At 43.0% G+C, this 12338-nt stretch overlaps 1 protein-coding gene across 1 annotated transcript; it reads right to left on the bottom strand.

Moving 5' to 3' along the window:
• Nucleotides 1-29: 29 nt before the first annotated feature.
• On the bottom strand, nt 30-2137 carry LOC122001174 (pentatricopeptide repeat-containing protein At2g37310-like). The gene has a single exon (XM_042555778.1). The coding sequence runs from the start codon at nt 2119-2121 to the stop codon at nt 106-108; it is 2016 nt and encodes a 671-aa protein (XP_042411712.1). The 5' UTR covers nt 2122-2137; the 3' UTR covers nt 30-105.
• Nucleotides 2138-12338: the final 10201 nt, after the last annotated feature.

Below are 12338 nucleotides of genomic sequence, written 5' to 3'. Positions count from 1 at the left end.
TGATAATAATAATTCCTAAAGGCCAAAACTGATCAGTAAATTAATTGATTATCACATGGATTTATCCTCAAAACAATATTGGAACCAATATAAATATATAATGTACTAGTAATCCTCCTCTAACTCTTCAAAGGAAGAATAACCTTCCTCCCTCATCAATCCCAGCAATCCTTGTAATATTGCACATATTTCTGCAGATCTCGTGTTCGACGTATTGCCAGCTACAAATGACTGCGGACCATCGCAGGTCTCAATCCAACTGCAACCCGGAACGTGTTCCAATCCTATCTCCTTCATCCGCCCCCTCACCATCTTTGCTTCTTCCCATCTCCCAGCCTTGGAGTACAAATTCGCCATGAGAATGTAGTTCCCTGTGCACTCAGGCTCAATCTCCAGCAGATGTGCAAAGGCAAGCTGCCCAAGTGCAACATCACCATATACCGTTGCTCCATTGAGCAGCGCACCCCACACCTTGCAGTTTGGCTCAAATGGCATCTTTTCGATGAACTCAGCAGCCTCTCTAATCATTCCGCCGCGGCTAAGGACTCCGACCATGCATGCATAGTGCTCCATCTTCGGTGGAACGCCATAGGCGGGAAGCATGGCGTCGAAGATCCTGCGAGCTTCATCTACTGCCCCGGCGTGAGCACAGGCAGACAGCACCGCCGTGAAGGTCACGTGGTCGGGCTTGATTCCTGCTTCGAGCATTTCATTGAACAAGTGAAGGGCAGCTTCTACGTCACCGTGAGCAGCGTAAGATGATATGATTGCAGTCCAAATGATGAGACTTCTACTTGTCGTTGCATCGAAAACTCGCCGAGCAGCTTCCAATGAGCCAGCTTTAGCATAGGTGTCGATGAGAGCAGTCGTTATGTAGATGTTCTGCTCGTAGTCACTTCTGATTGCGAAACCATGGACTTGTTTAGCTCCGAGCAAGTTCGAATAGAATGCAAGTGTTAGGAAAACAGAAGAAAGGGTTACTGCATTGGGACGGAAACCAGAGGCTTGCATCCGACGCAGAAAGTCCAGAACTTGACCATGGCTGTCATTCTGCGCTAGACCAGCGATCATAGCGTTCCACGTACTGAGGACTGGAGAATCCGCTTTCTGGAAGAGATCAATAGCCGGAGCGACGAGCCCGTAGCTCATGTACCCAGTGATCAACGTGCTGTAAGTGACACCATCTCTGTCGCTCATTTCATCGAACACTTGGCGGGCATAATCCAAGCACCCACATTTGGCATAGAAACTGATGATCGAATTCCAGCCGGCGCGGTCCATCTTGACATCATGCTCCACAGCAAAGCGATGAACTTCCAAGCCGAATGCTAGGTTCTCGAGCCGAGAGCAAGCCTGCAACACGCTCAGCACGGTGACGGCGTTAGGAAGGACGCCGTCGGGCCCTGCTTCCATCTCCCGATACAATTGCAAGCATTCCTCGTAGTGGCCGCTTTGCGAGTAGCCAGAGAGCATCGCGTTCCAGGAAACGATGTCCCTCACGAGCATTTCGTCGAACAGCCTTCGAGCGGAGACTAAATCATCCGCGTGCGCGTAAGAGGTGATGAGGCCGTTGGACACGAAGATGTCGCTGACAAGGTCTCGCCGGAGGCCGAGCGCGTGTATGGACCTGTGATGGGAGGAGGCCGGGAGGGAGGTGAGAGATTTGAGGAGAGCGGAAAGGGTGAATGCGTCTGGAGGGATGGAAGCGGGGAGGGAGGAGCAGAGGCGCACCGCCAGAGAGGCGTGGTCATGGAGAGCATAGGCAAGGAGCATAGCGTTCCAGGAGAAGATATTTCGGTGAGGGATATCGTCGAACAGGCGCCGGGCGTCCTGGAGGCGGCCACAGCGGGAATAGAGGGAGATGAGGTTGGAGGCGAGGAAGTTGGACGGAACGACGGCGAGGGCGACGAGGCGAGCGTGAAGCTTCTGGCCCTCGCGGAGGCAGCCGCCGTCGGCCCAGCGCTGGAGGAGAAAGCCATACGCGCGGAGGTCCGGCGCCGCCGCCAAGGCGACAACGCGGTGGCCTGTGATTGCCGACCTCATCCATTGCACGATCTGATCCGTTAGGGCTTTGAAGGACTTACGGATCGAACTTGGCCAAGCTAAGCAGGTTGTCCGCATTCGGGCAATTCGAGACGAGGAGACGGGTCATGACTAGGATTGTAAATGAACCAAGCGTTCGTTAACAAGTTTGATATTCAATTTGGTAAGAGTTTTGTTTATGTTCGTTCAATATACATAGAATTAATTAAACAAACAAGCTTAAACAACTTGTTAAGCTAAACAAACAAGTTTGAACACATATGTGTTCAGCTCGTTAACGTTCGTGAACAATGTTCACGAAACATATTTATTAATAAAACTCTTTTCAATATCCTAAATAAATAATTAAATTAAATAAATAAATAAATAAATTTAAATTATCAATTTTAATAACCAATCAAGCAATTAAAAGTTTCAAACAATCAAACAAACTTGAATTGAGAGCTTGATAACATATAAACGAACCAAGCTCAAGTCAAGCTCGAACCAAGCTCAAGCCAAGCTCGAACCAAGCTCAAGCCAAACTCAAACCAAGCTTAAGCCAAGCTTGAATTGAGAGCTTGAGAACATCTAAACGAACCAAGCAGTCAATGTTAGGACCAAAAGTAGCTAAAGGGGGGGTGAATAGCTCGTCGCGTTCGCTCGGTGCTCGGCGTTGCTTGGCGTTGCTTGTTTCTTCAAGAATATGCAGCGGAAAATACAGAAACAAATACAACCACGCTAACACTAGGATTTTACTTGGTATCCACCTCCAAAGGAGGTGACTAATCCAAGGATCCACACCACGCACGCACCCTCCACTATGAAACACTCCTTTTCGGTAACTACCGAGGGCGGAGAAGCCCTACAAGACTCTCGATACAAGAAGAAGGAAAGGGAAACAAAATACAAGCACAAAGCTTACAATGAATGCAGAAAACCCTAACCCTAGCTTCTTCTTGCCTTTGATCCGCCTCTACGGAGAGCTTCCAAGAACCTTCAAGAACCGCGATCACGAGCTTTGAGAGTCCGGAGGAGCCGCGAAGATCCGAGATGAACGGTGAGTTCTTACCGCAGCCCATCGAACGCTGCAGTATAAACGACGCCAACGGTCGGATCCCGATCGATTCAATTGTTCCCGATCGGGGAGGCTTGGATCGATCCACGGATCGATCCAGCGCCTATCGCGAACCACGGATCGATCCACGGATCGATCCGGCCATTCCTCAGAAGCCCCAATCGATCCACCGATCGATTGACATCTGATCGATCCACGGATCGATCCGTAAGCTCGTCATTGACAGTCCGGATCGATCCATCGACGATCAGAGCCCGGATCGATCCATCGATCGATCCAAAGACTTGGTTTTTGTCCAAAACCAAGTCCTAAACCTCCCAAACCAACATCCGGTCAACCTTGACCTGTTGGTATGTCATGCCTAGCATCTAGTTACTCCCTTGACCTGCTAGGACTCCCTTACCAAGTGTCCGGTCATTACCTAGTGGCATGAAGAAGGAGGCTATGGGATTAGCCTAACTTACATATGGGATTGTAAGGGGTATTGTCGAACATCAAAGGGGAGATTGTTGGTGCAGTATCCCTCAGGTCAAGGTTGACTGAGTACCAGGTCTTGGTTTGGGTTTAGATGTTTGACAACAAGATATTGATTAAGAAGAGTCAAGTAGGTCAAGGTTGATCGGATACTTGATTGGGAAGTCCTAACTGGATGTTAGGCAAAATGAAAGTCCCGTGAGTGAAGCCAGAAAGTCCCGTGAGTGAAGCCAGTGGAAGTCCTAGTGAGTGAAGCTAGGATGGAAACTCGTGAGTGAAGCCGTGAAAGTCCTAGTGAGTGAAGCTAGGCGGATGGAAATCTGGTGAGTAAGCCGTGAAAGTCCTAGTGAGTGAAGCTAGGCATGGAAAACCCTAGTGAGTGAAGCTAGGTGAAAGTCCCGTGAGTGAAGCCGGGAAATCCGGATGGATCGAGGATGATCGGACATCCGGTGTTGGGAAGTCCAAGTAGGTCAAAGGATTGATCGGATACTTGGTATGAAAGAAAGTCCAAGTAGGTCAAAGGGATCGACTGGATGCAGAGAAAAGTCCAAGTGGGTCAAAGGGATTGACCGGACACTTGGTAAGGGAGTCCTAGCAGTCAAGGAAGTGACTAGATGCTAGGCATGACATACCAACAGTCAAGGTTGACCGGATGTTGGTTTGGAGGTTTAGGACTTGGTTTTGGACAAAACCGCTGGATCGATCGATGGATCGATTCAGCTCGATCGATCGATCGGGCGATCAATTGAACCAGAGATCCACGGATCGATCCGTGGATCGATCAGATGTCCCAATCGATCGCTGGATCGATTGGGAGTAAGCGCCGGATCGATCCGTGGATCGATCCAGCGCGTGTCTCGCGAGCCCGGATCGATCCGTGGATCGATCCAAAGCCTCCCGATCGATCGGGAACATTCGAATCGATCGGATCCGACCGGGCGCCGCTTATACCGCAGCGCTCGATGGTCGTAAGAACTTCACCGCTTCATCTCGATCTTCGCCACCTCCACAAGACTCTCAAAGCTCGTGATCGCCAGTTCTTGAAGGTTCTTGGAAGCTCTCCGAGTCAAGAGGCGGATCAAAGGCAAGAAGAGAAGCTAGGGTTAGGGTTTTCTGCATTCATTGTAAGCTTTGTGCTTGTATTTTGTTTCCCTTTCCTTCTTCTTGTATCGAGAGTCTTGTAGGGCTTCTCCGCCCTCGGTAGTTACCGAAAAGGAGTGTTTCATAGTGCGTGCGTGGTGTGGATCCTTGGATTAGTCACCTCCTTTGGAGGTGGATACCAAGTAAAATCCTAGTGTTAGCGTGGTTGTATTTGTTTCTATATTTTCCGCTGCATATTCTTGAAGAAACAAGCAACGCAAGCAACGCCGAGCAACGCCGAGCACCGAGCGAACGCGACGAGCTATTCACCCCCCCCCTCTAGCTACTTTTGGTCCTAACAAGTGGTATCAGAGCGAGGTTGCTCTTCACCGGAATCACCGCCGGAAGGGGCAAACATATCAAGAAAAGCTAGAGGGTGAAGAAGTTGGAGCAAATTCATCAAAGTCAAAGAATTCAAGAAGCTCAACTTCAAGATGCAATTCCAAGATGGACTTGGATTTGATACAAGGGTGGCTCCACCATACACATCCACAAGCTTCGATTCTTGGAGATCAAGAATTGAAAATTTCTTGATGATGGAGATAGAGCAATGGTTTGCTCTAATGGAAGGCTTCAAAGCTCCAACGAACTCCAAGGGCAAGCTTCTAAAGAAAAGCAGATGGAGCTCAGAGCAAATTCAAAGGGGCGAGGCAAATGACAAAGTGACCAAGCTTCTGGTCAACTTATTGCCTAGCCACATCTTGGCTCGAGTTGGAGAATTCGAAGATGCCAAGGAGCTTTGGAGCAAATTGGCCAAGCTTCATGAAGAGATCCCCTCCACTGTACAAGATCATGAAGAATCCAAAGAGGGCGACTCATTGGATCAAGACCAAGAGGAGGACTCCGAGGTTGATAGATGCTCAACCTCCGAAGAAGAGGAAATCCAAGAAGCTTCATCCTCAAGGGAATGCACCGAAGGGAACAAGGAGGGAGCATACTCCTTGTTTCATATTCAAGATGATGAAGCCTCCACCTCTAGGATTGAGGGGGAGCAATCCTTGGTGACACCGGATCAAGAAGAAGGAGAAGCTTCTACATCCGGGTCAAGTGAAGAAGAAGAAGATGGTGCCACCTCTGAAATTCAAGAAATATCAAATGGAGGAGCAAGTGTCATCCCTATACAAGAAGGTATAAATATTTCAATTAATAATAAAAATCATATAATATGTTTTGAGTGTAGGGAACATGGGCACTATAAGAGCAAGTGTCCCAACTTGGCCAAGAAGAAGGGCCAAGTGGCACAAAAGGGCAAGGAGAAGCCCAAGGAGACCACCCCCGGGACAAAGAAGAGCAAGGAGCACATTGTGTGCTTCTTGTGTCAACAAAAAGGGCATTACCGAAGTCAATGCCCCAAGGGGAAGAAGATGGTCAAGGCTCAAGGAGGCACTAGTCAAGGGGGAGCCTCCAAGGTAAAAAGGAAGGTAACTTTTGTTGAGCCTATTCCCTTGCAAAATGGTAAAAAGCATGCTAGGTCAAATTTTTATCATTTTAATGCGATTTACCATAAGAATAGGAAGCATGAGGGCTTTAAGGAAAAGCATGTGGCCCTACATGCCAAAACTACTATCCCTAAGGCTAGGAATGTAGGTAAAAACCTAGGCGATAACTCTAAGGATGTAAGATACAAGCCTAGAAACAAAAATGCTCATGGATCAAATGAAAAACCAAAAACTAAGGACTTAGTGATGGAAAATCAAGTCTTGAGGTCAAGACTTGATAAAATTGAAAAGACCCTAAAAAGGATGGAAAATATCCTATTAGGGCAAAATGAGCATAACCTAGGTTTAGGGGGTACAAAAGACATCCAATGGCCATAGAGGTTTGGGATACAAACCAAAGGCTAAGAAGGATGTGCCCTCTTACCATAGAGTTCCATATAGTTATGGAACAAACCCTAGGTCTAGTGGTCAAGCCAAAAATACTAGGGAAGTCATCCCTAAGAGTATTTTTGCAATAAATATGACTAAGACTTCTAAGAAGTCTAAGAAAGTCACAAACAAGGTCACAAGGGAGGTTATCCCTAGAGTCGACCTAGAAAAAGTGACCAAGGCTTCTAAGAAGCCCAACAAGGTCACTAGGAAGGTATCTAGGGAAGTTATCCCTAGTGAGTACCTAGAGCATCCAAGGAGCACCAATAGGTGTTGGGTTCCTAGGAGCATCTTCTCTACCCCATAGATGGGTTAGAGAGTGTCAACTCCGATTAGAAGGGTAGTTAACCCAACTTTGAGGAAATTGACACTCAAGGAGCATTTTCAAGGTTTTTGTTAACCTTTGAAAATGAAATGGAATTATTGATTACTCCTTGAAAGAGTAAAATGTGCCTAATGGTGGAAGAATTGATTTTAATCTTAAATGGCACATATTGGAAAATTAATAAGAACTATCAAGTTGGGTTTTTGGTATGTTCTTAGGCAATTTAAGGCAATCCGGGCCTTAAATTTAAAAGTGTTACTCTTGAGGAAAAATGGAATATGCCAACATTTGAGGACATGTTTATTTTAATTGGCATAAATTAATCAAGGGAATAAGAAATGCAAACTTAGGCTTTGGCATTTTCTTGAAGCACTTTAGGGCAATCTAGGTTTAAGGTGTAAGTTTAGCTAAGACTTTAAGGATACTTAGATAGTTAATCTAGGTATATTTTATTTATGCTAAATCTTGCCATGATTGTTTGCCCATCATATGCCATGACATCATGTCTATTTTTACATTCATGTTTTATTATGAAAAATTAAAAAAAAAAATACCATGTCATGACATTCATACATCATGTAGCAATAGGATATTTTCTTTTGAAAATTATTTTCTTTTGATGTATGCCATAACATAATCATGCATTAAGTTTAATTCCTTATAATTAAGGACAAATGGCATCTAACGACACTTATTGACAAGTGACATCCTGGGTGGATGTCTAATATCTCTAAAATGCCTAGATAGATATGCATGATCCCTAGAATAGGGCAAAACCAAATTTTACATCTCACAAATACCTCTAAGGTGACTTGTATGTGTTTTAGTGCATATTATATACAAGTGAGATGTTAGGATGATGAACAAAGCTCAAGATGTTGATTTAGTGCATTCCTTTGAGTTTTAAATTCATCAAAACACATAGTTATGTGTTTTCCCATCATTGGGAAAGCTAATGTACAAGTCATGTGCATTATGCCCAAGGAACATGATGGGATATTGGTTTTGAAAATGTTTTTAAAATGTTTTGGAAAACCTTGGTGAAGGCTATCTTTTGATAGTAATCACCATTGAATAGTTAGACACAAACTTGAAGAAAACACTAAAGTTTTGCAAGTTTTCAAGTTTGTGTCAATCTTTGAAAATATGATGTATTTTCATAAAAGCTATTTTTCCATGATTAGGTATGCCCTAAATAATGTCTACACGAAATTTCATAATTTTGGATTTTTGTAGAATTTTCTAGGGTTTCAAGTTGACCGAAATGGAATTTCAGCAACTATCGAGTCTGATCGATCCATGGATCGATTGGAGTTCCATGAATCGATCCATGGATCGATTCAACGGCTTGCAATCAGAGTCACTGGATCGATCAGCCGATCGATTCAGGAGTCTCGAATCGATCCGTGGATCGATTCGAAAGGTTCAATCGATTGGAACCCAACTCCAATCGATCCAAGTTCTTGATTTTGGGGAAGGCCTGATCTCAGCATCTTTGAACCTCTTTGAGTCTAGGTAACCATTCCAAACCCCTTAAATACATTTGTATACATACAAAGGGTGTTTTCATGTTGAAAACAAGGATGGATTGGTTAACGAAGACTAAGTAGAAGTTTAGGTTGAGGTTGTTTCAAATTTTGAATATTTGAACCTCAAAACTTCTAAATTTGGGTTTCCTAATGTTTTAGGGATTCCAAGTCATTGTTGGTGCAATGATAAAAGTTACCACCATGTCTTTAGGGGGAGGGACTCTTTAAAGACATGAAAATTATTTTTCATGAACCTTGGAAGGTGGTTAACCTTCTGTTGTGGACTTGCTCAAGGTTGAGCATTTAAACTTGAAATGGGAAAAATGGGGAGTGGATATCCTCATTATTTCAAGTGGACACTCAAGTGGTAGATAATGCTCAAGGTTGGGTAGTTGTCTACATTGAGGGAGAAGTTAAGGATAAATGAAGGGTATGAGACCTTCATTATCGTGTTGATCACAACGAGTGATGTTGTGAACAACGATGAGCAACTCTTCAGGGGGAGAGTCTTCAACAAATGGATTTGTTGAAGTGTGCCCAGAATTGGAGCATAGGTTGATGTGTGTCCAACGATGGGTTGATGTGTGCCAATAGGGGGAGAATGTATGGTTAAGCTTAGTCCTTCATTACCTATGGGAAGGTCATAGGGGGAGAATGAAAGGACTCATGAAAGGGAGTAAGTTAGACTTTCATTACCTAGAGGGAGTTTGCCCTCTTGGGGAGAATGAAGAGCTTAATTTATGCTTTCATTACCTAGTGGCATGAAGAAGGAGGCTATGGGATTAGCCTAACTTACATATGGGATTGTAAGTGTTATTGTGGTATTGTCAAACATCAAAAAGGGGGAGATTGTTGGTGCAATATCCCTCAGGTCAAGGTTGACCTGGGTAACCAAGCTGAGTCTTGGTTTGGGTTTAGATGTTTGACAATAAGATATTGATTGAAGAAGAGTCAAGTAGGTCAAGGTTGACTGGATACTTGATTGGGAAGTCCTAACTGGGATGTTAGGCAAAATGAAAGTCCCGGTGAGTGAAGCCAGTCAGGAAAGTCCCGTGAGTGAAGCCAGGTATGAAGTCCTAGTGAGTGAAGCTAGGCGGATGGAAATCCGGTGAGTGAAGCCGGTGAAAGTCCTAGTGAGTGAAGCTAGGCGATGGAAATCCCTGAGTGAAGCCAGTGAAAGTCCTAGTGAGTGAAGCTAGGCGGATGGAAAACCCTAGTGAGTGAAGCTAGGTGAAAGTCCCGGTGAGTGAGCCAGGCAAGGGAAAATCCAGATGGATCAAGGATGATCGGACATCCGGTGTTGGGAAGTCCAAGTAGGTCAAAGGATTGATGGATACTTGGCATGAAAGAAAGACAAGTAGGTCAAAGGATTGACCGGATACTTGGCACAGAGAAAAGTCCAAGTGGGTCAAAGGGATTGACCGGACACTTGGTAAGGGAGTCCTAGCGGTCAAGGAAGTGACTAGATGCTGGGCATGACATACCAACAGTCAAGGTTGACCGGATATTGGTTTGGGAGGTTTAGGACTTGGTTTTGGACAAAACCAAGTGCTGGATCGATCCGGGGCGATATTCTGGATCGATCGCTGATCGATCCCCGGATCGATCGCTGATCGATTCAGCTCGATCGTCGCTGGATCGATCCGCACTGCCCCAACAGAGCTTCCGGATCGATCCTTGATCGATCAGATGTCCCAATCGATCGGTGGATCGATTGGGACGGTCGCCGCGCGATAGCGCCGGATCGATCCGTGGATCGATCCAGCGTGTTTGGAGCGAGCGCCCGGATCGATCCGTGGATCGATCCAAAGCCTCCCCGATCGATTGGGAACATTCGAATCGATCGGGATCCGACCGTTGGCGTCGTTTATAGCTGCAGGCGTTCGATGGCTGCGGTAAGAACTTCACCGTTTCATCTCAGATCTTCGCCAGCTCCTCCACAGCACTCTCAAAGCTCGTGATCGCCAGTTCTTGAAGGTTCTTGGAAGCTCTCCGAGTCAAGAGGCGGATCAAAGGCAAGAAGAGAAGCTAGGGTTAGGGTTTTCTGCATTCATTATAAGCTTTGTGCTTGTATTTTGTTTCCCTTTCCTTCTTCTTGTATCGAGAGTCTTGTAGGGCTTCTCCGCCCTCGGTAGTTACCGAAAAGGAGTGTTTCATAGTGGAGGGTGCGTGCGTGGTGTGGATCCTTGGATTAGTCACCTCCTTTGGAGGTGGATACCAAGTAAAATCCTAGTGTTAGCGTGGTTGTATTTGTTTCTGTATTTTCCGCTGCATATTCTTGAAGAAACAAGCAACGCCGAGCACCGAGCGAACGCGACGAGCTATTCACCCCCCCTCTAGCTACTTTTGGTCCTAACAGTCAAGTCAAGGTTCAAATAAGCTCAAGCTTATAAAAAATAAACTAAGCCAAGTTTGAATACTCATTTCAAAAGCTTGGTTCATTGTAAGCTGGGCTCAGCTCGGCTCGACTTGGTTCTCTTATCAAACAAGCTTAAATATCCCAAAGCTCGACTTAGTTCGACTCGTTTACCGTCCTAATCATGACTAACACGAGTGAAATCCACAAATGGCCGAAACGGATTAAAGAATGGTTCCAAAACCATGAACTTTAATCATGGATCTGCCTCATAATTAATAATTAAAAATAATGACAAAATGAACGACATGATGAATGGAAGCCAGTCTTGCCCCTTCGGCATGCCATTCAAGGAGTCACGACTCACGAGCAGATATATATATAATGAATTTTACTGTTCTGCAGACATTACGCCGCGGATTTCTTCATGTATTAGTATTTTAAAAAAAATTAATAACTTATATATAGGGAGGGTATGAATAGGATTTAAGTAAGATTTTATATTCTTTTATTCATCTTCATTTATTATATTTATATTCATATATATTATCATACTCATTAGATATTTAATTTTTATATTCATCTTTATACCGTCCGAGTTTTGGATATTTATATTTTATTCATCATCCTATTACTTTTTATCATTTTTATTTTTTAAAAAAATATTTCAATGTAGTTATCAGTAATAAAGAGAAAAATTAAATTTTTTTCTAAGACGAAAAGTGAGTTAAAAATTTATTTTTTAATAAAAATATATATATATACATATGGGATATCAAGTAGGGTATGAATAGAATTGTATTATATTCACCTTTATACTCATATCCGAATATTCATTTATTATAATCGGATATAAAAATTCTTTTCATATTCATATGTTTTTTTATTTAATGAAATTGTCATCCCTATTTATATTTATGATTTTTTTTAGAATTAATCGAATTACTAATTGATAAAAGTTTTCAAATAGAAAAATTAGGTTCGCGTGCAGGGTAAGTCCTTATCATATATTTTCGTATATATGGTGATAAAAAACAAAAAAAGTTGTGGCTTTTATTCAACTTATTTATATATTGACAACAATCAAAGTGATGATTTTTATTTGTGCAAAAAGACTGAAGATAATGATATTATTATACAAATTATCAATCACCTGCTATTTGTTGTAATAATTACTATAATCTAAATCTTAAAATCCAGTTTAAAAATATTTCAGATAGTTTATTTTAAATGCAGCGTACATACATTTGACTTTAATTAAAAAATAGTACTAGTTACCTTGTGCGTCATTTTAATTTTTGCCAAAAAAAAAAAGAAAAACAAAAGAATGTCTTTTATATCATTTTGGTAAAAAAAAACTATTTTTTAAAATATTAAAATAATACTTTGTTCTTTCCATTCTACCAATTTTTTTTATCTTACTTTTATTATTATTTAATTTCTTTATTAAAATCATTTAAAGTTAGCCTTAATTGTTTCAACCTATCGAAGTGTTAAAGTGATTTTAATTAATCTTGAATAATGTTAATAAGTTGACAAAAAAAAT

The sequence above is a fragment of the Zingiber officinale genome, chromosome 7A (genome assembly GCF_018446385.1).
Source record: "Zingiber officinale cultivar Zhangliang chromosome 7A, Zo_v1.1, whole genome shotgun sequence".
NCBI lineage: Eukaryota > Viridiplantae > Streptophyta > Magnoliopsida > Zingiberales > Zingiberaceae > Zingiber > Zingiber officinale.
This window is presented reverse-complemented; position numbering and strand designations above follow the sequence as displayed.

Excerpts from the sequence above, each read along its gene's own strand:
- LOC122001174 (XM_042555778.1), bottom strand. The coding sequence starts at position 2,121 with ATGCGGACAACCTGCTTAGCTTGGCCAAGTTCGATCCGTAAGTCCTTC.